General features: G+C 36.7%; 1 protein-coding gene across 1 annotated transcript in view; it reads right to left on the minus strand.

Moving 5' to 3' along the window:
- Window positions 1-10,816: 10,816 nt before the first annotated feature.
- Smc2 (structural maintenance of chromosomes 2) overlaps window positions 10,817-24,847 on the minus strand; it is a 48,666-nt gene continuing 34,635 nt past the window's right edge. The window contains exons 22-25 of the mRNA XM_005382790.2: window positions 22,980-23,096; window positions 16,744-16,904; window positions 13,626-13,773; window positions 10,817-12,565 (exon numbers count right to left, since the gene is read on the minus strand). Coding sequence (XP_005382847.1) covers window positions 12,404-12,565; window positions 13,626-13,773; window positions 16,744-16,904; window positions 22,980-23,096 — 588 coding nt within the window. The 3' untranslated portion in view covers window positions 10,817-12,403. The remainder of the gene's footprint in view (window positions 12,566-13,625; window positions 13,774-16,743; window positions 16,905-22,979; window positions 23,097-24,847) is intronic.

Here is a 24,847-nt window from a genome sequence, read left to right on the forward strand (position 1 = left end):
ATGTCTCTCAAGTAGCACATACTCAGCATTTGGGGTAAGAAAGCCCTGAAACCACCCCTTGGTCAATCCAATCTCTTTCTTCATGTACAATTTAGGAACAAGTTCTGTAAGATGCTAGTAGACTTCTTTTGTAGGATGCACTTGGTAGAACAGATAGGTAGTGTAACACACTTGAAGCCACTGCAGCTGGTCTCCAAACCACAGCTGAAATTCCTTGTTTTCCTCTACCAGCTGGATCACCAAATCCATTCTAGACAGACTTGGGTGTCTTGGTTACTTTTCTGTCATTGCTGGGACAAAATACCTGACACACAAAATTAAGGAAGGAAAGGTTTATTTAGCTCACAGTTTGTGGAGGTTTCGGTCCATACTTGGCTGGCTCCAAGGCAGGGTGGCACATGGCACAGGGCAACAGTTCATGGCAGCCAAAGATAGCAAAAGCAACAAGACTGAAAGGGAGGAGTGGCAGCAAGCAGCCTCTTTCCCTCCCTTACACTGTATGCAAACTACCCACCCCAGGGCAGGTGTAGCACTCACACCTAGAATCCCAGCATTGGACCATGGATCAATCATAAACTCTAGAAGCCCGCCCATGACTGCATGAGGCTTTGGAGGGACATCCAGACACAAACCATAACACTGGACAACACCATCAGCTCCGTGATAGTAAGCAGAACCCACACAATTGAGCAAAGCATATACTTCTTTGCATTATGTGCCTATTCTGCCACTAGGCAGGCTGAACATAGAACTGTGTTGATATAAGTTGCCCAAGTCACATTGATTATTGGCTCATTGGTGCTTCTTCCCTGGTGGATGCACTCTGAAGGGAATTTCATCTGATGCTAAGACCTTTATAGTCTGTCCCATTTCCACGTCCATCTATGTGCTTCTATCTACATACCTTTTCTTAAGGATTGTCTTTAGTCTTCAACCATTTTGCCTCATAGGTCCCTTAGTAGCCAGTGAAGCCATTTACCGCTGTCCAGGAGTCTTTAAATATTCCAACTTCATGCCACTTCTTTTTCCACACAGACAACCAGGTGCACCACCCCTATCATTGCCTGTTGGGAGGATTTCCACTTGCCGCCTTCTTTCAAGGACCCTCACGGTTTAGGTATCGCACTTTAGGTTCACACCCACCAACACTGAACTCATGTATGAACCTATCTCATGCATTTTCCCTCTTCTATCAGCCGGTCACCTGAGATTCCCCTTGTATAGTCACTGATGTGATCTGAGGGAGGCACTATGCACCAGTGATGAATTATATAGGAGTCTTGAACTCAGCCATAGGGGACTCATGGTTCATTCTCGATTTACCACTTTCATTAAAATGCATTGTTGCTGGGCACAACTGATCTTGTGATAGTGAGTCTGACAAAACAAAGCTAAACAGGGGCAGCTGGAGCTTAAGGGTCACTGAGATGCTGCCTCTCTGTGAGGCCTATAAGGCAGCGGACCAGTTGCTTTTCAGAAGATGCTGAAGTCTCTGGTATCGGCAGCAGGGCCTTCTCTAGGTGTCTGTGTGTTGAGCATTACATTGCAGCTACTCATAAATCCACACGGTATCTTTTTCCACAACCGCTATTTACAGTATAGGTCTATCTTGCTATATGTTCCCAGGAGCAAAGCTGCTTAACCTTGGTAGAGCTTCGTATTTTGTGCCCCACTTGAAGTTTCTACATCACTTATGGTTTAACACATTATCCCCAGTTAGCCTTACAGGGCACTATTTCCCTCTTTGTGATAGAATATGCAAGATGTAATCACTAATCTTGTGTTTTACAGTGGATGTCCTGGAATGCCTGTGACCACTGGACCACCAAAATTGTGTGGATATGATACTCCTGAGTATTTATAGGGTTTATAGAGAATCCTTTCAAGCATGTGTCTTAACAAGGTCTTTGATATGCATTTCTTGCTCACTTAGCATGATTCCATTGATATAAAGGGTTTTATGGTATTCTTCAAAATGTTTACATGGCTTGACCTCCTCATATTATTTCAGAAGGGAAAATTAACCTAATTCTGGAGCTAAATAGTGTTGTCTGTTCTGAATTTTAAAACTATTTGTGATCTCTTATTCTGAGTGAAGAAAAAGAATACATTTGATAAATCAATAGCCGTATTTAATCTAATGAGGGCTGTTTTTGATTTGCTCAAAGATACTTTATCTGGCATGGTGGTTGCCATTGAGGCTACTCCTAGATTAGTTTACTGAAATCTAGTGCCATTTTCCAATATGCATCTGGTGGTTTATTTTTTGAAAAATGGCAGGGACTATCAAATCTCTATTATGTACATCAAGAATGGGACTAATTTGGCCCACCCTATGAGATATGGAATTACTTTTATCTTGGTGTCTAAATAGAGCTTAGTGATATGATAGCATTCCATTTGGAATGTCAGTGGGAGAGTTTTGAGCGCCACAGGGCAAGGATCCAGTGTAGGCATTGTAGCATCACCAAGGATGTTTATTCTGACTCTATTTGGACTTAGGGAAGTCACTAGGATGTAGGTTATGCACCTTGTGAACTGGTTTTCATTTTTCACCTGACCTCCATATGCCCCCCATTTTAACACTTTGGTCTCCATGTAGCAACATAATTCAGATGCTGAGTTTATTATTCCTCATATATTTGGTTATTTATTTTTCCCTAGTGCAGTTATCCCAGTATATGGTTGAGTAGGCTGTTAACCCAATCTGAAAAACTTGATCTTTAATTGACCGTGTTTAGACCATTTTGTTTCATGTAATCATTGATGTTTGGGTTTTGGTTTACCATTTTGTTTTGCTCTTTATCTTTTATTTTTTCTCAGGTTTTATTTATTAGTACTTGTTTGCAGTACATAATGATTGTATCCTTTGTGACTGATCCATATACATAACACATCTTAAATTTGTCAGCCCTTCTCCCTCCCCCGCTCTATCCATCTTTAGATCCTTTTGCATGAAAAGGATCTCACTCCCTGCTGATTACCATTCATTTTGCTATTTATATTTTGGTTTTTTTTTTGTTGATACCAGGAATTGAACTCAGGACCTTGCACTTGCCAGGCAGGCGCTTGTGCCACTGAGCTATATCCCTGGCCCTATTTTGGGTTTTTCACATAAGAGAAACCATGTGATATTTAAGCTGTGTGTCTCATTCACTTCTCTTAACATTAAGGTCCCAAGACACAACCATTTTCTTATAAATAGCTTGCTCATCTTTCTTTATAGTCCAGTAGTACTCCATTGTGTTGTTTAATTAGTTATGTATATTTTAATTTGTACAGCAATCACGAACAAAAACTAAATTCTTAAGTGAAAAAAACCATAGCAAATAAAAGGAACTATTAAAACATTCAAATTTTGATTATGTGAATGTCTCAACATTCTCTTTTATTTGCCTGTGATTTATTGACTTACAGGTTTGGTTTTTCTTAGTGATTACTGCACAAATTAAAATATACATAGCTAATTCTTCATTCTACTTTCAGTTAATACTTTACTGTGGAGAAGGACATTCCATAGATTACCAAGCCATATGATTGTTTGATCCTGGAGGAAATCTAGCAAAAGTATTCCTGTAAAAGGAAATGATAGCAAGACCTGTGTTCCTGTGGAAAGCCGCTGGGACAACACTAGATGCTTTGCGGAGATACGCCTGAGGGAATGATAACATGATGGCTAACTGTCAAGTCTCATTCCTGTGATAATTAAGTTGTACTGTCCTAATCTTGTTAAGTATTCCTCCCATTTGCCCTGCTGCTGCTTTTTGTTTGTATCCAATAAAAGGCTATAGAAGATTAACCTAGGTTTCAGTTTGAGAGGCTCAGCCCCTGATCCCATAACTATGTCCCTCTTGTTTTTATCATCCGCAGCACCTGGTTCTCTGGACCTGTCACCCCAGACATTTTGCCTCTTCAGGTAAAATGTGGATCCTGTATGGCTGTATAGATCTCTTTACCTATATTTAATTTTTATATACATGAACCAGAAAGAGAGTGGAAGAAAATAGAAAAGTACATAAATAAGAAAGAAACTAAAAACAGATGAAGGTTAAAAAAAAAAAGTGGAACAAATCCTACCTCCTTAAGTTTTCCTAACAGGACAAATCAAATTTTTAATTTTTTTTAACAAAGGTTCTAAATAAAATTTACAAGTCTAGACATTATTCCTCTATGTAACATTATTCCCACTAAACATGCTTGTTTAATTGAGCAATATGCCTTTTATCATTTGGCCATGGCCAAGATTTGAAGGCTCTTGCTGGGTGGGGGTGGGGCTGCTCTGGGGAACACGGCGGGTTAAGATCCGGAGCCCATGAAAAACCTCTGCAGACACTCTCGCAATTTTTGCTTTCCACAGCTACACATTTTCATATGCGCCTTCTCACTCACTACACTTCCTTCTTTCAGGAAATGTCTCCTGGAGACAAATTCTCTTTTGTCTGAAAGCTATTTCTTCTGAAATATTTTGTCTGAAAGCTATTTCTTCTGGAGAGAATTCTGGGTCGGTGGGGTATTTCTGTCTATCTGTTCCTCCTTCTCCTTCCTCCCTCTCTCTTGACCCCGCTTTTGTCCCACTGTCTGCAGCCACCTGTGAGTTCCAAGAAATCCAAGGTAACTCAGACCAGTACTCGGCTGCATGTGCTTTTCTCTGCATGATTTCAACTATTTTCCTGCTTCACTGTATCAAAACGTAGTTTTCTTTAGATCTATTTTGTGCACTTTTGCTCAATTTTTTCTATCTGTTCAACTACATCTTTTTACCAAATATTGGAAGACTTAAGAAATTCTTTCTTAAAATAAGTTTTATATTCTGATCTCTTCTCTGAGATTCCACTGACATAAAATACTAAATAAAAAATATTACTCAGAGGTCCCTTGGGTTTTATTAATTTTTTCCAATTTTTTTTCTAATATTAGAATATTTCCATTAAATTTCCATTGGTTTCCATTTTCAAGTTTATGATTGTTACATCCAATTTATAAATCAGTGAATTTAGAATTTTACTTTCACTTCTCACTTCTACAGTATCCACTGGTTCCCTTTACGGAGTTTCAACTCACTTCACACAGCACAGGTAGAATTTCTGCTTTGAAGTGTTTCATAAGTCTAGCATGCACATCATCTCAGCACCTGAAGATTTTCTAACACCTTTGAGTTGAGACTTTGATTGTTGTATATCATGTAATTTCTAGAACTTTTTGAGATTTAGGTTTTATCCTATTCCTCAGAGAATAACACTGTCCTATCAGCAATCAGGCTTGGTCTCACTGGATTCAAGTAAAAGTTTAAGCTGTCTTCTGTGGACTTCTCCTTCCCCTCCCCTCCATATTCTCCACACTGTATCTTTGAGAGACCCTTTTTCTTAGTACTGAGAGATGCTTTTTTGAGGTAGTAAGATGCCCCACGGTATCACACACAGTGGTACCTCGCTTGTTGAATGACTCCGTGTTTGAACTTTTCACTATTTGAACAGCAAAGTTTGAAAAAAAAAAAACAAAACTTCCCAGTGTTCGCAACTTTGCTTGATAGCTGAACCAAAAATCTGACGTGAAAATCCTGTATGGGCTGAGTCATGAGTCCCATCTCGCTGCAGACCTGAAGGGGTGGATGCTCCGGTCTAGGTGCTGCTCTCACAGAGATGACACATTGCTTTTGGGGCCTCAGAGCAATTATTTGGTTTTCCATTATTTCTTATGGGAAAAATACATTTAGTTCTCAAATTTTTTGGCGTTTAAACACAAATGTGGAATGAACTGAGTTTGACAGCAAAGTTGTCGCTGTACTTTGGCTGACGGCTTATATCATAGTGGTGAGAGAAAATGGGAATTTCTCCCATACTTTCTAGACCACAGGGACTTCTTCTCCAGGTTATTTCCGGTCAGAGACTTTCCGGTACCAGCGCGGCTACCACTCACTGTTAAGGAAGTGCTGCTTCATGACTGAGCCTTGCACAGGATGGACTCACAGAACTCTTCTAAAACCTGGAATATCCTCCACAACTCTTCTAGGGCCTCCGCCCTACTTCTGGCCAAAGGACAGAGTATCTTGAGCACTTCTTTTCCTGTCTATATTTGCTAATTTGGGATACCCTAAGACTTAAGACACACAGGAGAAAAACAAAAACAATAAAACAAAACCAGGAAACTTGAGACTATACAGGTCACTCTTGTTATTTCCCTTCCAAATATTTTTTTTATGTCTCAGAATTCTGACAGTGGTATATTTTTTCCTAAGGGCTTCAGTTTTAATATGCAATAGAGAAATGGTAAAGTAGCTTTACTCCAACTTTACTAGAATTTCAAACTCAAAAGCTGAAGTTTTAAGAATTTAGAAATTAGTTTTTGCGGGGCTGGGGATTTAGCTCAGCGGCAAAAGCGCCTGCCTGGCAAGCGCAAGGTCGTGAGTTCGGTTCCTGGTACTGGAGAAAAAAACAAAAAAAAAAAAAAAAAAAAAACGAAATTAGTTTTTGCGACTCTTATAAAAATGTTAAATATTACTCATTACTCCTCTGATAAATGTGGGTCATGACATTTAAGAAAACTAAAAAAAGCAGTAAGAAATAAAGTTTTTCCTTATTAATTTTACTTGGTTTTTGAATTATCCTGTAATTTTTATTTTGGTTTTGAATTATCCTGTAATTTTTTCTTATGCATTAAATGATTTTATTTACTCCTTGACATAACAAGGATTTTTTTTTTTTTTTTGAGACAGGGTCTCACCATATCCTTGAATTCACTTATGTAGCCCAGGCTGGCCTCAAACTCACAGTGATTCTTCTGAGCCTCCCAGTATTAGGATTACAGGCATGCCCCATCACGCCCAGTGTAACAAGGACTTTAATCTATCGTTTGAGAAAGAGTTCATTTGACCTACTTATGAATGAATGCAATTGTTTGGCATTTCTCCAAAACATGTAAAGATCTCTTATTTTTCTTCCTGAGTGAAATGACCCTTGAATTTTAAGGTTAGTCTTGTTTTAGAATAAACTGCTTCCTGGCAAAAAGTTTTAATACTTGTACTTCATGCAAGTTCACATACAACAGCATGTACATGTTCAAGGCACAACTTACAGATTTTTAAATGCATTACAATAAAACTAACGTTGGTGATGCTCTACTTTTGTAATAAAGAGTAACTTTACTTCCAATAATTATGTTTCTTCCTTTGCCTGTCATTGGGAGCAAGTTATTTTATTAGCCTGTGATGTAGTATGTTATAAAATTAAAGTAACTCCCACTGTTTTATGATTGTTGCTAGGATTACATGATACTGTCTATAAAACTAGCATACGGTTTTATACTATTAGAGCTTCAAATACATTAGTATCTCTCCATACTACTGCTATCACATTTTATTATCAAACTCATCCTCTGTTGAAAGATGTCATTTATAGTACACTTTGTACCCAGGGCTGGGGCAAGGACGCGCCCCTTGGACTCTGATCTAGGTGCTCCTAGAATCCTTACACAGCCCCCCTGGGAAATGCTACCACTCCATTGTAATAGTTTCTACTGACCAAGTGATTTTTTAAAAAAAGGCTATAATGACAAGCTTTGTACTGATGATGTCACAAAGCTGAACTGAGTCAAAGAGAAAAATAAAGTTACTTTTTGGGAATGCAAAGAGAATTCATGCATTTCATTTCCTGAGACCCAGCTATATGCTAAGAACTGGGCTATCTCCAGATTTATGAAGACAGAAATCCCTTCATCTTAGCATTGTCCCACTTAGCAGTTTGTTTTCATAAGGTAGCAAGTGCCTCTGTTCAATGAATACATGAATCAACAACTGCAATACAGTTCTGACAGAAGGGTGCAAACTTTAACCTCATCACAAGTCACCAGGCACACTCTTCCCTGTCCAGCACGACCAAGCTCCGTTACAGTCTCTGTAGTGAAACAGCTCCACCATTGTGTTCCTGCAGCCATTTCTGCAAGTATCCACCCAACAAATATGTACTAGATGACAATGGCCTTGCCAGTGTTCAACTGTGTTCAGTTTCTCTCTCCCCGATACAAAACCTCCTACTACTTACTCTGCCCTCCTAACCTCTGCCAACAGAGCAAGGACACAGCCCCAGTTTCCTTTAACAGGTAACAGTATTAGAGATGGCACTGCACAGGACTTATGTGGACACAGAATAAAAAAAAAAAAAAAAAAGGATACAGAATGAATTAAACATCTTAGTTAACTTTCACAGCTACTTTTTAGCTATCATTGTTAGGACGCTGCACCACAGTCTAAGCCAGTGGTGGAGACCTATGGGACGCATGAACAGCCGGCTGCTTGTATCACTGAAAGCTTTGAAAGGTTCGCCATCACTGCATCTAAACCAAGAACCCAGGTCCCTGACAGAGTAGGGCTAACAACACCTTTTTTCTTATTGGCACTGTAAGATAGGAGACGCCCAGACACATTAGGGCTAAATATTGTGCCAACCTAAAGTAGTGTTTTACCTTTTTTATATCTGAACCCGTATTTTTCTGTAGATAACATAGAGAGAATTACACTATAATACCGTATCATAATAAACAGAAATGTCTCTGACAGTCACAGACAGGAACTTAAAGCCACTTGGCTCCTCTAAACTCCACAGTAATGTATCTATGGAGTACCATGCAACGTAAAACATCCATTGTAAGAAATACCACTGCACCAGGAGTGGTGGCACACACCTGTAATCCCAGCACTTGGGAGGCTGAAGTAGGAGGACTCTTGCGAGTTCAAGGCCAGCCTGGGCTACAAAGTGAGCTCAAGCCCAGTTTGAACTTCATAGCAAGACCCTGTCTCAAAACGACCACAAAACAAAAAAGAAATACCACTACTCATCGCCAGCTGTGAAGAGCACCAAGTTGAATGGTTTCTGGTCAATCTCTTTCGTGCCTCTAATTTTCTCTTATATAAAAACAGCACCAAAACATGTCATGACAGCTAACAAAAACTGTAAATCCCAACAATTTCATTTTGGTTAAAACAATGACTCAGAGAAAATACCTAACAAGAAATAATGGTTCTATGTACCCTGAAATCAGGTGTAGTTGGCAGTTTGTAAAAGTATCTCAAGGATTATATGGGGGCAGAATTCTAAAGATTTACTTAAACCTTACTTAATAATGCTTTTGGTGGTGGTGTCAGTGAGATACTGTAAATCCCAGGCACATCTGTTCTCTCCAAATTTGAGTTCTTCTCTCTCAACTACAGAAACATGCAAATACAGAGGGAGAATTATGTCTAAAGTGGTGGCAGAAAATAAGTTTGAAATAGGAATTCTGATTAAAACATTATCTATTTATAAATATTTTTAGTATCTCTGACCAAGGTCTGGCTATAAGACCACTGAAATAGATACAGCCCCCTTCAAGTTCCTGTCTGAGATAACTCAACAGTGCCAAAAGAATCTACTGTTTGTTCTGGCCAGTACTTAAAAGAAATTTGAGCTCCCACGTCTTGGTCTCAATGAAGGCTAAGCGCTGGTTACAAACACAAATGGATCCATATGGGCCACGCCCCTAACTTTCTCCTTCCGTTTTTACTTCCACGACTCTACTGAGTCTTTCCCCAACCCTCCTTATTCCTTCATTCTGGCTTCAAAGTACTCAGTCACCTATATACAAACTGACACTGAGTTCAGGTCATGCTAGAATCTTCTTAGAATATGACTGGTAACAATCTGTCATTATTATTTTAACTAGTATTCAGCTTTATCTTCATCGTGTTGTCTTTGCGTAATTCAGGGGTCAGTTCACTAGTTAGGCTACCAAATATACCAAATCTGAGGAACTCCATTTGCTCTCCCTTCTGAGATTTCTCCTGCTCTTTCTGGAAGAGGTGGTTTATCTCAGACCTCACCTTTTAGTGTGCCAGTCAAGAAGACAGCTGACTTTCTATCGCAGTTTCAGCTGTCCCTGTAGGTGCACCAGGTCTCTATAGCCAGTAATCAGAACAAAGGTGAAAAACATTAAACCTAGCTTGCGTGTGTCTTTTTCTCCTAATTTTATCTCGTGGTCACAATCTTCCTGCTTTTTCTCTTCAGTATCCAGAGATCTCACATAGTCGTTTCTGATTATTTTGTCCATAAATTATATCTACCACTCCACCATATCAGAAGAGAATTTCCCAAGTTTTTGCTTTGCATTTTATCTAAAATGCCAAATAACAGCAAAAAAAGGAATCTTTTCTTCAAATGTGTGAGGCTCATGAAAATTATACTCACGTTTTACATATTGGTCATATAATTAACGCATTTATTAAATTTACTTTGTACTATAAATACAAACATTCAAGCTGTCAGCAAGGTAGTGCAGGTTGAATGCTCCCAGTCTGAACATGCAAACTCTGAAACTTCTTGAGCGAGTGTCAGGATGTAGATAAATTTCACATGTCATAGTATTTGGGCTTGGGGATTAAGGATGCTAAACTAGTAAATTTTATGCAAATATGCCAAAATCTAAAAACTGTGAATTCTGCAACACTTCTAATGCCAAGCATTTGGGTAAAGGATATTCACCCTGTGCATCCGCTGGTTCTGGGGAACAACTGCCATGAAGTCTGTCTTGGCTTTGCCACTCACTCACTGTTACACTGTGAGCAAGTTTCCTCTCTGCTCAGTTAGATCTCCTCAACTACACAATGCTGATAATAGTACTTACCTTACTGGGTTATTAGAAGGATTAAACATGAAAACACACACAAGTCAAAACATTATCTGATAAATCCAGAAAACACTTGGGGTTGGTTCATTCATATTATCACTGATACGTGAAATACATGTTCCTCTTTCCCTTACCATATTCCCTCCAAAGAATAACAACAGTATTACTCACAAAAATTTAATATATGTTTGAGAATTTTCATCAAACAGCAAGATTACACATAAGACAAAAATTAGAAAAGCACACAAGCAGAAAATTTGCAGCAGAGAAAAGGAATTTAGTGCATATGGCAAAGTATTCACACTCAAAATTATTTTTAAAATGGTGGCTAAAATAGCAAGTTTCATTTTGTAACTGCTTGATCAAAAATACTACTTGCATGTTATACTTTATTGGTAATTATGTGCACGCATACAACTGTTCTGGTAAACAATCTGCAATACTTTTAAAAGGAAGGAAAAAACTGAAGGTCTGCCATCTAGGACATTGGACTTCCTGTAACTTGGCATTTATTGCTGTATTTCTTCTCCCTCCCACAGCAGACAGAACTAATTCTGGATTAAATCCATTCCAATCTGTCCCATAATAACAATTACTTAGGTATCACATAACAGGTATGGCAATGAAGACAGAAATGTCAACCCTAGGGTCAACAAGTATGAAAGCATGTAAATACATTTAGGAACTAAGAGTCAAGTATCAGGAAGAGTTGTGAGGCCAAAATAGCACGTCCAAGATCAGATGAGATCAAATAAGAACTTTCAGGACTCAGATTATAGACATACTATTTTAAGGATGTACCTGGGAAAACAAAAACTATAAATACTATTTTTTCAGTGTTTGATAAGTTGCACTCCTTTGAAATGGAGAGCAGAATGTACAAATACTTCTAATCATCATCGTACTTTCAAGATTTTGTTACTAGATCAATCTATATGCTTATCAGACTCAGGAGAAAGTTTTAGTCGGCTGGGCCCTACGTTCTCAGTCACCAACAGGTTATTGATTAGGTTATGAAAAGGTTGACAAAAAGCTTTAAAAATACTGAGACCAAATAAACCAAGAGCACCATGCAGCATACTTCTTCCCAAATCTCTATAAAATACTCAAAAAGCTTTAAAAAAAAACAAAAGAAATCAAGGTTGCAGGACGAAGTATGCATACAGAAACATGATATTCCAACACTAAAATGGGAAATCTCAAGATCTTTTCCCATCACATAAGCTGGCTCAATGTCCTCAAGGGACTGACCTGCGATACCTCCGAACATTTATACTAGCTTTCTGTGTTTTCCCTTTGTCCATCCAGCTACTTGCTTCATAATTTTTCCTTAACTAGATGATTTTATTAACAGAAAATACATAATCTGGCTTTAAGAACTAAACTAATTAAAAGCTGTCAGCTACCTTTATCCTATATTTTAATTTCATCTGTTTCTTTGCATTTTTCTCTTCTACATACACCACCAACCAGGTGTATCTGGCACTCTAACATATGAAGGATTTTAAGAAAAAAAATTGATGATATACATAAACTATAACCACAGTAACTGGACCATAGTTACACTAATTAAGAGAGAAGAATCTGCTCATTTACAAAGGATAATACAAAGGGAGAGAAAATACTAGTTATGTAACAGAATAACATTATTATTACATAAAAAATTAGATTCCAAGTTCTTGAAAGATTATGTTTTAAAAAAAGGTCAAGGTGCAGGAGTAAGTCTGTAGTTTAAACTTCCACCATGTGCTCATTTATTAGGTCCTTTGGCCTTGGATTTTGCTTCCTTTGGAATTCTTCCATTCTGACTTTGAGTAAATCTGGACACTGTAGAAACTCCATCCACAAACTTGGTTTTGAAAAGAACATTTGCATTGTTGAACATACCTTCCTTTAAGGATACTACAATGAACTTAAGGGAGAAAAAAAAGTATAAATTTTTTTTGGTAATTTTTGGAAGTATTTATTCCTTTTTACTGGGTATAAACTTTCTGGATGCTATTCTTATTTATTTTAATACTCTATTCTCAGAAAATGGACATACGCAAATATGAGTAGCAAGCAGTTACAGTATTAGACATCAAAGAGGATGCTAGCTTTCCATACTTAGTTTTAAAGTCTCCTTTACCCTATGTGTTTTACCAGGCAAGTTTCCTATTTCTTGGTGGTTGAATGCATATTGCTATCTTGTGTAGCTGGCACTCACTGTTTTGCTAATAGCTCTAACTGGCTTAGTGAAATAATTTTCTTTATATTAGGAATACCAAATGAGATTATCAAACACTATGCCCAGCCTAAATGAAACCTTTATATAATTAAGATGTCACTTTAATGTTATCTGCCAAAAATCTGAAATACGAGAACACACTGTACGACAACTACGGTGAGTGCAGATTTAGAGGTGTACAATGTATAATTTATGCAGCCATATTTGATAGCAAGTGGCTCAATAGTAATAGTATAGTAAAACCAACTGTTCTTAGCTTCAAGAGGCTTTTCTCTACTTTTAGCCAGGAGAAAATGAAAGTGCCCCTATTGAGTATAATTTTTTGATATCTGAAAATATTAAAAAAATTGCTTTGATTGCATAGCCTTACGGCCACTAGCCATAGAAAACAATCACATTAAGTCAATTTTAAACTGGATTCTCCCTCATGGTACAACCAGTAACTTTAATGACTCGTGATTTAAAAATGGAGACCCTTTTTCCTTCTATAACCATGTGAATATAGTCTACTCAAATAAATAAATAAATAAATAACACTCTCTATTCTTCAATTCCAAGTATCTTTTTCTTTTTGGCCATGCTGGGGATTGAACTCAGGGCCTTGTGCTGGTTAGGCAACTCTTCTACCACTTAGCTGCCTCCCCAGACTAATCTAAGTATCTTACTAACACTGACTATTGCAGAAGACTAGTTTAGAAAAACAATCTATTAAAGACTCTATTCATTTTTTTAAAATAGCTCTTACCTGAGAATGTGTGAAATGAGTTCTCAACATCTGTCCAATATTTTGGGTATGAGAAAGATCCAAAGCTGCATCTACCTCATCCAAAATATAAATAGGAGCGGGTTTGAAGAGGAGCATGGACAGTATTAACGACAGAGCCACTAAGGACCTAGGAAAGGGTGGTGGAAGAAAAGCTATAAACATTTTATCATTTTTAACCAAAATACTGCAGTTCGGCCCCAATCCTGTTTTTATGATATATAGCGCAAATTCATTCATGAACAGACCACATACTATTTATTTTTACTTTGGCTTCAGTTGTTAGATCATTGTATAGATTGTAGCCCATTACTCTAAGTACTTCATAGCATCAGCCATTGAAATAATCCTTATATAAAGTTTGTAGTTATATCTATTCCCAAATTCTATAGCTCTATTTTTAGTTCTCTCCTAGTTCACCTTCCCTTTTAACTGCATTTTAAATGTGGCATAAAGAAACACAACTCCAAATTAATCTGGTATGAATAATGTTTTATATGAAGACTCACAATACTTCTTTAATATTCTTTCTTCAGCAATCTATTTTGCAAAAAGCCTCTTCGTACAAAATATTTAAATTATCTAGCATCAAAATAAAAACTGTAACATTTGTAACATACCTGATAGCTTCAAATAGCTCCTATATACTACTAGAATGGTCTGTCCAATGTTTAATGCATTCCAATGAAGTATTAATTAAAAAACAAATAAAAAAAACAAGAGGCCTAGGGGAGCATGTACAGAAGTGGGAGGAAAAACCAAGATTTCTTAAAAAAGGATATTGATGAAACAGTATAATAAAAACTGACGTGTATGCAACTGACATTCACCACTATAGAGAGGAGCTGAGGTAAGTCATTAATATTATTTTTATTGTGTCAAATATTGGACTTTGAACTTCTCTAAAAACAAATTCTAGGAATTTGGGCAAAATAATTAAAAATAGTGGGACCTGCATTATGGGGAAAATCTGATTAACAGCTAGTATCTTTCAGATTCTTAAAATCTTTAGAAATTTTATCAATCATGAAAACAAGAGTAAAAATACTTTTACTCATAAATGATCAAGGAGTTCATGAAGAAAATTAACAGGTCTCAATATGTTCTTTGAACATAAAGTAACGTGAGAGTTTTATAGGTCACGTGAAAACAATTCAAGGATTATGAAATGTATACTCTACAGAATTAAAGACAAATCCTAAACTAATAACCAAGTTCAATTATGTGGAGTCACATTCCTTACTCAGGAAGTTTTATTTGGCTGTCTGTGGACAAGGAGTTAGGCCAGAAGACTTTTATTTTTTATTTCTGTCAGGATGCTGATCTGAATCACCACATGAATCTCAGAAATTTCCCAAAACCCACACTTATGCTTTCCCCTTATACCGTTCAATCCTTTATGCAGATGGAAACTTTAATTTGGTATCACTTTCCTTTTGCCCGAGAATGTCCTTTAATAGCAGATGTTAGATCAAATTCTTTCAGCTATGTACGTATACACGTATGTATGTATGTATGCATATATGTGGCCATTTTGGGAATTCAAACCAAGGCCTCACGCATGCCAGACACTCTACCACTGAGCTATATTCCCAGCTCCTTCTATTCTGAGACAAGGTCTCACTAAGTGGCCCAGTATATCCCTGAACTTGCAAATCTTCCTGTCTCCCCTCCCAAGTAGCTGAGACTAAATACAAGTTTGTGCTACTGTGCATGGCTCTTTCAGCTTTTGCTTGTCTGAAAAAGTAAACTGCTTTCAAAATGAATGTTTCTATCAGATACAGAATTTTTAGTTGTCATATTTTTCTTTCAACACTTTGTTTCAAATTTCTGGCTTATGTAGTTTTAGATCTTTGTTCTTTGGCACATATTTCTTTTCTGTTGGCTGCTTTTAAACTTTCTCTTTGAATAAGTGGTTTTTGGCAATTTTACATATGACTTTCTATAATATTTAGTGTGTGTTTATGTTTATCCTGCCAGTTCACAGAAGTCAAGTCTACAGCTTTATAAAATTCATCAAAAAAAAAAAAAAAAAAAAAAGATTTATCAAATCTGGACATGTTGGGGCCATTAGTTCTTAAAATTATTTTGTCTTTCTTTTTCCTTTCTTTTTGGAATTAGATATGTGTCAGGCTACTTCCCACAGAACACTGAAACTGATTTTGTTCTCTCAATTTTTGTTTCATAGTTTATCTTGAAGAGAATCTATTACCATGTCTTCAAGTTTACTCATCAAAGTTATTCTAATTGAGTTTTATGTTACCATGTTGGTTTTCGTCTTGTAATTTTTATTAGATATTGTGGATACTAAGTAGTTTAGTATCTTAATAATGTAGTCCTTTAAAGATCACGGAGCACCTGGGCACACACTCGCAATCCCAACTACTCAGGAGGCTAAGGCAAGAAGACTGCAAGTTCAAGACAGTCTGAGCATCTTAGGGAGACCTTGTTTCAAAATAAAAATTAAAATGGGCTAAGAATACAGCTCAGTAGAAGAATACTCACCTAGCATCCTAGCATGCATGAGGCCCTGGGTTCAGTCTTTAATACTGCAAAAACCAAACCCTGGGATTTATTCTGATAAACAAATAAGATGCAGCTCAGCCTGATTCCTTCAAGGCCTGTTAAGTGAATCTAAAGTAGACTTTATTCACAGACCATACAGAACTAGTGTTAAGGTATAGTTCTTCTCTAAGGCTTCTCAAATTTCTAACTGATGTCTCCTTAACTTAGTGATACTGCAAGCTCTTTCTGGGTTGCCCTTCCTGCTTCTGATGACCAGAAACTGGCATTAGGGAGAAAGTTGTGGTAATCACAGGGCTTAGCGCTTCTGTTTTTTTTCAGGTATCACAGTCCTAAACTACTTAGCTATTTCCAAAGTTGATAAAGTTGTTTTTCATTTATTTTGTCAATATTTTGTCTGGTTTTACAGTAGATTATTCTACTTCTCTTTTTTGTTTACTAATTTCATCAAATGTTCCAACTAATCATTACTCATATAATAGGCTCCATAAGTGTACATACAGAGTCGACTAAGCAAATCAAAAGCAAAACAAGTGGAACAGAATGAATTATTACAAGAATGAGGATTAATACTTACCTCTGACCACCACTAAGCTCAGTTAGATTTTCTTTCCAGGTATTTCCCAAGGCAACCTTGAACTCCAGACCATCCAAAACAGTTTGCCCTTCTGGTGGTGCAAGCATAGCATTGGCACCAGGCAAGAGAGTAGAAAAAATAGACCCAAAATCTTTGTTCACCTATATAAAAATCACATGAAAACATGGGAATATTTTCAAGAAGAATCAATTACTGGTATACACACATACAATTCAGCAAGTCCACTGCACTGTCTGTTATGTATAGTCAAGAGCTGACTACAGCCTATGTGACAAATCTGGCCATGCCCAGGACTTAAAATCTATGGCTGCTACTGCTAAACAGGGACTGCAAGTCTCACTAAATCAGAAATATTTACTACCTGGCCCTATACCAAATCATCATCATTTTGAAAGGAGCCTTTCCAAGTTCTGGGGAAAAAAAACCTAGACTTTTCTGAGCCCTGCTGTAACTCCCATGGGAAGCTAGAGGTTTTGCTCCTATTTCTACCACAGAGTTTTGATAATTTTGTAGAACATACCGCAGGAATCCTCAAGACAAGCACAATTATATCATATAGAAGAAGAAAACTGTTGGAAAAGCAAACACAAAACTGAAGCTCTGTTTTGGCAAAGTATTGTCTTCTAAAATTTATTTTTCTGTTGACTAATGGAGCAAAATGGGCCTGTGGGTCAATAGCTAAGTTTAAAAATAGAACAAAATGAGGTTCAGAAGAAAAGTAGGCATGCATCAAAGGACCAAATCTGTTCAGAGTGTTAAAAGTATCCTAAACTCCTTCTTTATAAAACAAAAGAGGTTAATTATTAAGGGCCAGGAATCGCATTGGATCCCGAGAGAAAAAGGCGAGGGAAGCTGTTTAGCCTGTCCCTGCCCCTGTCTTGCCATAGTATGAGATTACACAGGTGTTTAAAGACGGAATCCTTCTTTCCATAGGGTAATTGCATGTATACTCATCTGATCAATCTTTGGCTGTTTGTCTTCAAAGCTATGACTAGCAACTGAAGAGTTCAGCAGGCATTTTTGAAAGAAGATGCCACTGCTCACACCCACACCCACATGCACACACATGAAGATCTGAACAAAAATCTCCATAATCAAGAGCAGGAATGGAAAATTCATGTGTACACACACCCAGGAAACCTAAAGACAAGCACTAGTCCTGAACATAGACTTACTAAAGAACCTACCTACATTTTATGAGCAATTATTAACCTGTTGAGTAATACCCTATCCAGTGGAAGAAGAGTCTAGTTTTTTTCTTTTTCCCAGAACTTGGAAAGGCTCCTTTCAAAATGATGAAAGGACCACTGTCTTTTGAGGAATGGTGGAAGGTAGCAGAGTGTTTAAAACATCCTAGGTTCATCTTCTTTTCATCTTTTGGCCAGATGGGAGAGAGGCGGCTCAGGACTAAAAGAGTGGAATGTTACTAAACCCTGAATACAACCATGGACCGTCCATAAATTGCTCCAAAGAAAAGAAATTATTAATGAGAATGCCATTGCATTCTATTAATGCACATTTATATCAATCCACATTGTACCCATACACTGATTAAACAGATTTTTGTATATCTGATAAGGCTAAGAAGGAAAAAACAAACAAAAATAATACCTAAAATACCCTTGGGCTTTGTAGACCAAGTATGCTTCAAATCAGAGAGATGCATACAATCCTGATGAAAAAAGCATGCACCTCATTAGGTTATCACAAGGATCAAGAAAATTAGAGAACACGGACTGGTGTAAGAGAACACAAAATATTGTTTTAGAAGAACCTGGAGAATTAGGAAAGAGCAGAATTAGTTTATAAAGGGTTGATTCTGATTTACTGTAAATCTGAGAATCATGGGATGGTAATGGGGACAGAGACAAATTCTACACAGTATTAATTCTACATCAAAATAAAGACATCAATTTTTGCGTGCCTTATAAAAAAGGCAAATACCATAAGCAGTGGGAAAATAAGGCTACTAAAAATAATTTTTCTATCAATACTGAAAAAAAAAAGGTTCCTAAAGAATTAAAGAAGAGATAAACTACCCAATCGGGTCACTGAAAACACAAGTTTGCTAGAGAATGACTCTGCTTGAAATATTCTAAGTAAGAATCTTTTACTGTGATAGAAATGGAAAAAATTCCACACGAAAGACTAAGGAATGATTCTAAAGAGACATTACATGAAGGCAGGAGACACAAGTAACTGTGAAGAAGCCTGACTCCTGGTGAAGTTAACATAAAACAAGACATGGTCATTGGTATTTTTGCTGAATGAAAGTACTATAAAAGAGAACACTAAGCTTCTTTATTTTCTAATCCTTAAAAAGACAGAGGATGAAAACAACCAGCAATAACAGTCAATTTTACCTTTGGTTCTATGTAGCAAAAGAGAGTTCTAGTTCTTTCAACTTTCAGCTATATGGTATGTGGCAGACTTTTAACTTTCTCAGCTTAGGTTTCTTCATGTAAAAAATAGATATAATAATAACTAAAGAAGCCACAGACTGTTTTAAGATAATTAATGTAAAGTAATTAGCAGAGTACTTAAAATGTTAGCAAATAGTAATCTAAGCTGTGTAAAATGTGTTACTAAGAACATACAAGATAAAATATTTGTGAATTCTAAAATATAATGAACAATTTGTAAGTGATAAAGAGTACCTTAATCTTGCTAGAGAATGAGAGTGACATCAGCAAGATGGCTGACCATAGATGCCTTGCATGTTTCCTTCCACAATGAAGGAATAAAACAAGAAAACCAACAGCGACTTCACTGCGTGACCGAAGCAGAGTGCCACAGTGCCACACTGAAGTGAGAACATAGCAGAGATGCTGGGAGATGCATGATGGACTTATGAACAAGGGAACCAAGCACACAACATCTACCATCCCATCTGGACAGAGGGAACTGGCTGGAAGGGAGAGTTAAGTAGGTAGGAAACTTGGGATAGTCCCCACTTACACCATGGACACCTGGAGAATTTGCAGCTGGAGGAGCCATCAGCCCAGTTTGGGGAGCAGTGGGTTACTACACTGAGTACTGCCTGGAGAAAGAGAGCTGGGGTAGGGTTTTTTTTTTTAATCTTCAGAACATATTAGCTAAGAACTTCCCAGATCTTCAAAAATAAATGGTAATCCTGATTTTCATACCTCAAAGAATTCCAGCTAGATTCAACAAAGACAGACGTTCCTTCACCAGAAGCATGTTATGTAAGAATAACAAACATATGAGACAAAATTCAAATAAGTCTCAAGTCACACATATAAAGACAGGCTAAGTAAATTTATTTACAAATTTCTTAGCAGAAACCTTATACATAGGTCAGAAGAGAATGGCATGAAAATACTGAAATAAAAAACCATAAACCAAGAACATAATCACCAGAAAAATTATCTTTCAAAACTGAAGGGGAAATAGTTTTTCCCAAATAAAGAGGAACTGAGGGAATGCACCAACAGACCAGCACTTTAAGAAATACTTAAGGGAGTCCTACAGTGGAAACAAAGATGATACTATCATGAAAACACGTGCATATACAGAACTCCTCAGAAAAACTGACACATGAAAGAGAATGAGAAAAGAATCCTTAACATGACAGAAAACACAAAATCCCAAGACCAATAATAAAAGACATGGAAAGTAAAAAAAAAAAAAACTATACAAAACCAAATAGAATACAATTAATAAAATTACAAGAGGACATTCACGCTGATCAATAATACTGAATGTAAATGGATTAAATTCACCAATCAAAAGATGCAGACTTCTTGACTGGATTAAAAAATTCAAGGGCCAAATACATGGTGTCTACAAGAAATTCATTTCATTAGTAAAGATATAGACTAAAAGTGATGTGTTGGTTAAAGGTGCTCAATGCAAATGGAAATCAAGGACAAGCAGAAGTAGCTATATCCATATCAGAGGAAGCAGATTTTACATCAAAAACAGTAAAAAAGGCAACAGCCATTATATATTTCCAAAAGGGTCAATTTAATGGAAAGATATAACAACTGAAATGTATACACACCTGACACAGATCATCCAGACAGAAAATCAACAAAGACATCTGAGCTGAACCATACTAGAGAGAAAACTGGCCTAACAGTTTTAAAGAGTATTTCAACCAATAGCAGGAAAAGAGATTTTTTTTTTCTCACTGACACATGGACTATTTTCCACTATGGATCATATGTTAGACCATAAATCAAGTACCAATAAATAAATTTTTAAAGATATTATGAACAAAACAATTCTAAGCAAAAGGAACAAAACTGGATGAATTATAGCATCTGACTTTGAAATGCATTACAAAGCTATAAACAAAACAGAACACTACTGACATTAAAAAAAAAAAGATGCATAGACCAGTGAAACAGAATACAGACCCCAGAAATAAACCCACATCTCTATGTCTGATTCTCAACAAAAATCCCCAAAACAGACAATGGAGAAAAGGTAGTCCCTTTAAAAATGGTGCTGGAAAAACTGGGTATTTATATTAAGAAGAAACTAAATCCCTACCTTTCATCATATGCAAAACTCAACAAAAAAAGAATAAAAAAAAAAAATGTGCATGTTAAGACCTGAAACTATGACACTACTAAAAGTAAACAGGGCTGATGCCTCAGGACATTGATCTAGACAGATTATTTCTTGGATATGACCTCAAAAACATAGCAACAAAAGGAAAAACTGACAAATATGGTTACAGCCAACTAAATAGCTTGTGCTCAGCACAGAAGACAATTAACGGGGTGAAGAGGTAACTTACAGAATAGGAGAAAATATCTGTGGAGCATTCACCTGATAAGGAAAACACCAGAAAACACAAGCCCTCAAGCAACTTGAAAGCACAAAAACAAATTATCCAATTAAAAACATGCACAAATGAACTAGGTATTTCTCAGAAGATATATAGTCCAAAGGGCCAAGAAAAACTGTTCATTTATCACTATTCATAAGGAAAATGCAAATCAAAACTGTAAGGAGGCATCACCTGGACAGATTATTACCAAAAAGCCGACAAAGAAAAGATGCTGAAAGTATGCAGATGGGAATTTTTGTGCACTGTCGAGGGGAATGCAAATCAGCACAGCCATTGTGGAGAATATAAAGGTTCCTCAAAAACTAGAAACAGAGCCAGGCATGGTGGCATATGTCTGTAATCCCAGCACTTGGGAGGCTGAGGCAGGAGGATCTTTCGAGTTCAAGGCCAGCCTGGGCTACAAAGTGAGCTCAAGGTCAGCCTGAACTGCACAGTGAGACCCTGTCTGAAAAAGACAAAACAAAACAAAACAAAGTCAAGTATAAAAACACAAACACTGCACAGTTTTACTTTATTTAAAAGCTAAAACTAAAACATGCAATAGAATAATTGTCAGCAGAGCCTGGAAGAGTGCGGACAATGGGGAATGAAGACGGCATGGTTAACAAGCACAGAGGTGCAGCTGGACAGCAGGAATAAAGGCTAATGTTCTACAGCTTAGTAGAGTATCTCTGGTTGAGAACAATTAATTATTTCAAAATAGCCAGTAGAGAGGATTTTGATGACAGTTACCCTCGTCTGATCATATACATAGCACAAATGTACTGAAATGTTACAGTGTGCCTCATTAATACACACAATTACTATGTGTTGATTAAAAATGAAAAATATACTTAAAAGAACCTTACTACAGGAACATTCTGAGAAATAATATTTGATTCCTTAAGTCTGGGCAAGGAAAACTGAAGATGGTGGAAACAAATGAGTTTTTGCAAGACCGTTTCTGATTTCCAACAGTTTGAGCTGCTACACAGAACTGACACTGCTTTCCAGCTTCAAGCAGAGGCCCGCTGGAGTTTAGCAGACCTTAAAGAGGACCTAAGGTTCCTTCCAAATATAAAAGCCTACGATCTCATAAAAAACAAAGAGAATAAAAAGCAATCCCTTATAAAGTAAAACAGTGCTGTGAAACCACATAGGAGTAAGAAATAGAGAAAACTAGAAAGTTACTATAACTTAAGAACCACAGTAGTCTTCCTTACCTTTGCAAATCCAATAGTAGATAAATCTAAGAGAAAATGCATTTACAAGCCTATGAGGCTTTAACCAAGATGTGAGTATATGTCTCATTCAAACATAGTAACTATACAGGATTTTGAGTATAAATTCACTGATAATAATGTTCATCTTTACCTTCTACATAATTAAAGGGTAATATGTGGGGTTGAAATACCTTTTGCCAAGCAATATTTAGGGCCTGGTTTTTTTTCTGGTCAAGGTCTTCTATAGTTGCAAGGATTTTAGATTTGTCATTTTCTACAATTCTCTTCTTCTTCATCAAATCATTATACTGTGAGACAAAAAAAGTGTATTTATTTAGAAACAGAAAATTTCCTCTATGTCCTGGAATTCAATCAGAAAGAGGTTTCGTTATTTAACAAAAACATACAATGCACTCAGAATTATAATGCCAAGCAAATTACAAGGAGAGTAAATACGTACAGAGTAAAATTAAACTACAGCGGTACTTTGGTACTTGTTAATTGGTTCCAGGAGGCAGGACAAGTAGCAAACAAATTCTCTTGGCTACGAAAGGGTAGCTTGTCACAAGGCCATTGACGCCAACAAATTCTAGCTTATTTATTGCGTACCAGGACAAAATTTTTACGTAAAAATGCATCAAATACCAAAATTCTTTCAACTTCAAAGCAGTTGAGTACTGCTTTGAACTACTCTAGTATCTGACTATACTAGCAGTTGAGTACTGCTTTGAAATACTCTAGTATCTGACTATACTAGAACAGAAAATTTACTGGAAGGACCTTGAAATAGTTCAACTGTACTAATATCCCTTGTCTTCAGAGTAGTCAAGGTAAAAAGGAAAATATGTTACGTAAAAAAAAGTTAAAGTAGCCCCGAATGCTCTCATCTTAAAGTCAGTTTCATCAGTGATATGAGTAAAATTTCCACTCTTTACTATGATATACATGTCCTAAGTTAGGCTTTATCTCATTTTACGACATCAGAATCTGTCTCGGATGTATGACCTTTCTGAGCTCCTTGAATTCATTGTTTCCAATCCTTGGCACTGTTCTTTCTTCCCCGAATGCTCTTTCCCTATATCTGCGTAACTAGTGACTTAAGTTTCAGCTGAAACAGCATCTCTTCGAAGTGGCCTTCCTTTGTGGGGGGGCTCCAGTGGGATAGTTTTATCATCATCAGGCTAGATGTGGAATTTTTAAAAATTCTTCTGAATCTATTTCTCCTCATAATCTCACACATTTCAAGGTTCCTTAGTATTCTTGAGTAACTGCAGTTAGTCCTGCTATCTTCCTTATGGTGTCCCTCCTTTATGGCAACCTACACAATCCTCATTGTCACAGTTTTAAGTTATTTCTTACATAAATCCATGTAATTTCTTACATGAACAAACACACACACACAAAAATAAAACAAAAGGGTGTCTGATCAACAACAGAGCCTTCTTTTCTGGTAAGGACAGTTAATGAATAAAAAAAAAAAGACTTTATTATCATTATCTAATAAAAGCAAACAAGTGAACAAGTTTCACAATATTGTGTAGCTTAAATTCAGACCACAGATTTCCTTCCAAAAATATCCCATATACCACAAAACTTTAAGATAGAAAGAAAACCACTAGAAATACTTTAAAGCAATCATGACACCTGAATTATTGGGTTGTCTGATATCTAACAAAATATAGTTTCTTTCTCTTTTTAAAGTAGTTTTCCATTTTTTATTAGTACATATTTGCAGCATACTGACTACACTTAATGTGGGGAGCTGGAACATGTACATAACATATCTTACTTATCTTTTTATCCCTTCTCCTCCCCCATTGCATATTTTGGGCCCCTTACCTTCTGCAAAAGATCTGTATCAGTTTCTTATTATCTAGCTTTTATTTTGCTCTTTAATTTATTTATACTCTAGGTTTCTCATATAAGAGAAACCATGCAATAAATATTTAAGCTGTGTGTCTGATTTATTTCACTTAACATTATGGTTGTAAATATTAATGCCAGCAAGTTTTTTTTTAAAGCCACTATAGCAAACCTCTGAAATGCAACTGAGCTCAGG

This window comes from Chinchilla lanigera, unplaced genomic scaffold, assembly GCF_000276665.1.
Source record: "Chinchilla lanigera isolate Chin_1 unplaced genomic scaffold, ChiLan1.0 scaffold00018, whole genome shotgun sequence".
Lineage (NCBI taxonomy): Eukaryota > Metazoa > Chordata > Mammalia > Rodentia > Chinchillidae > Chinchilla > Chinchilla lanigera.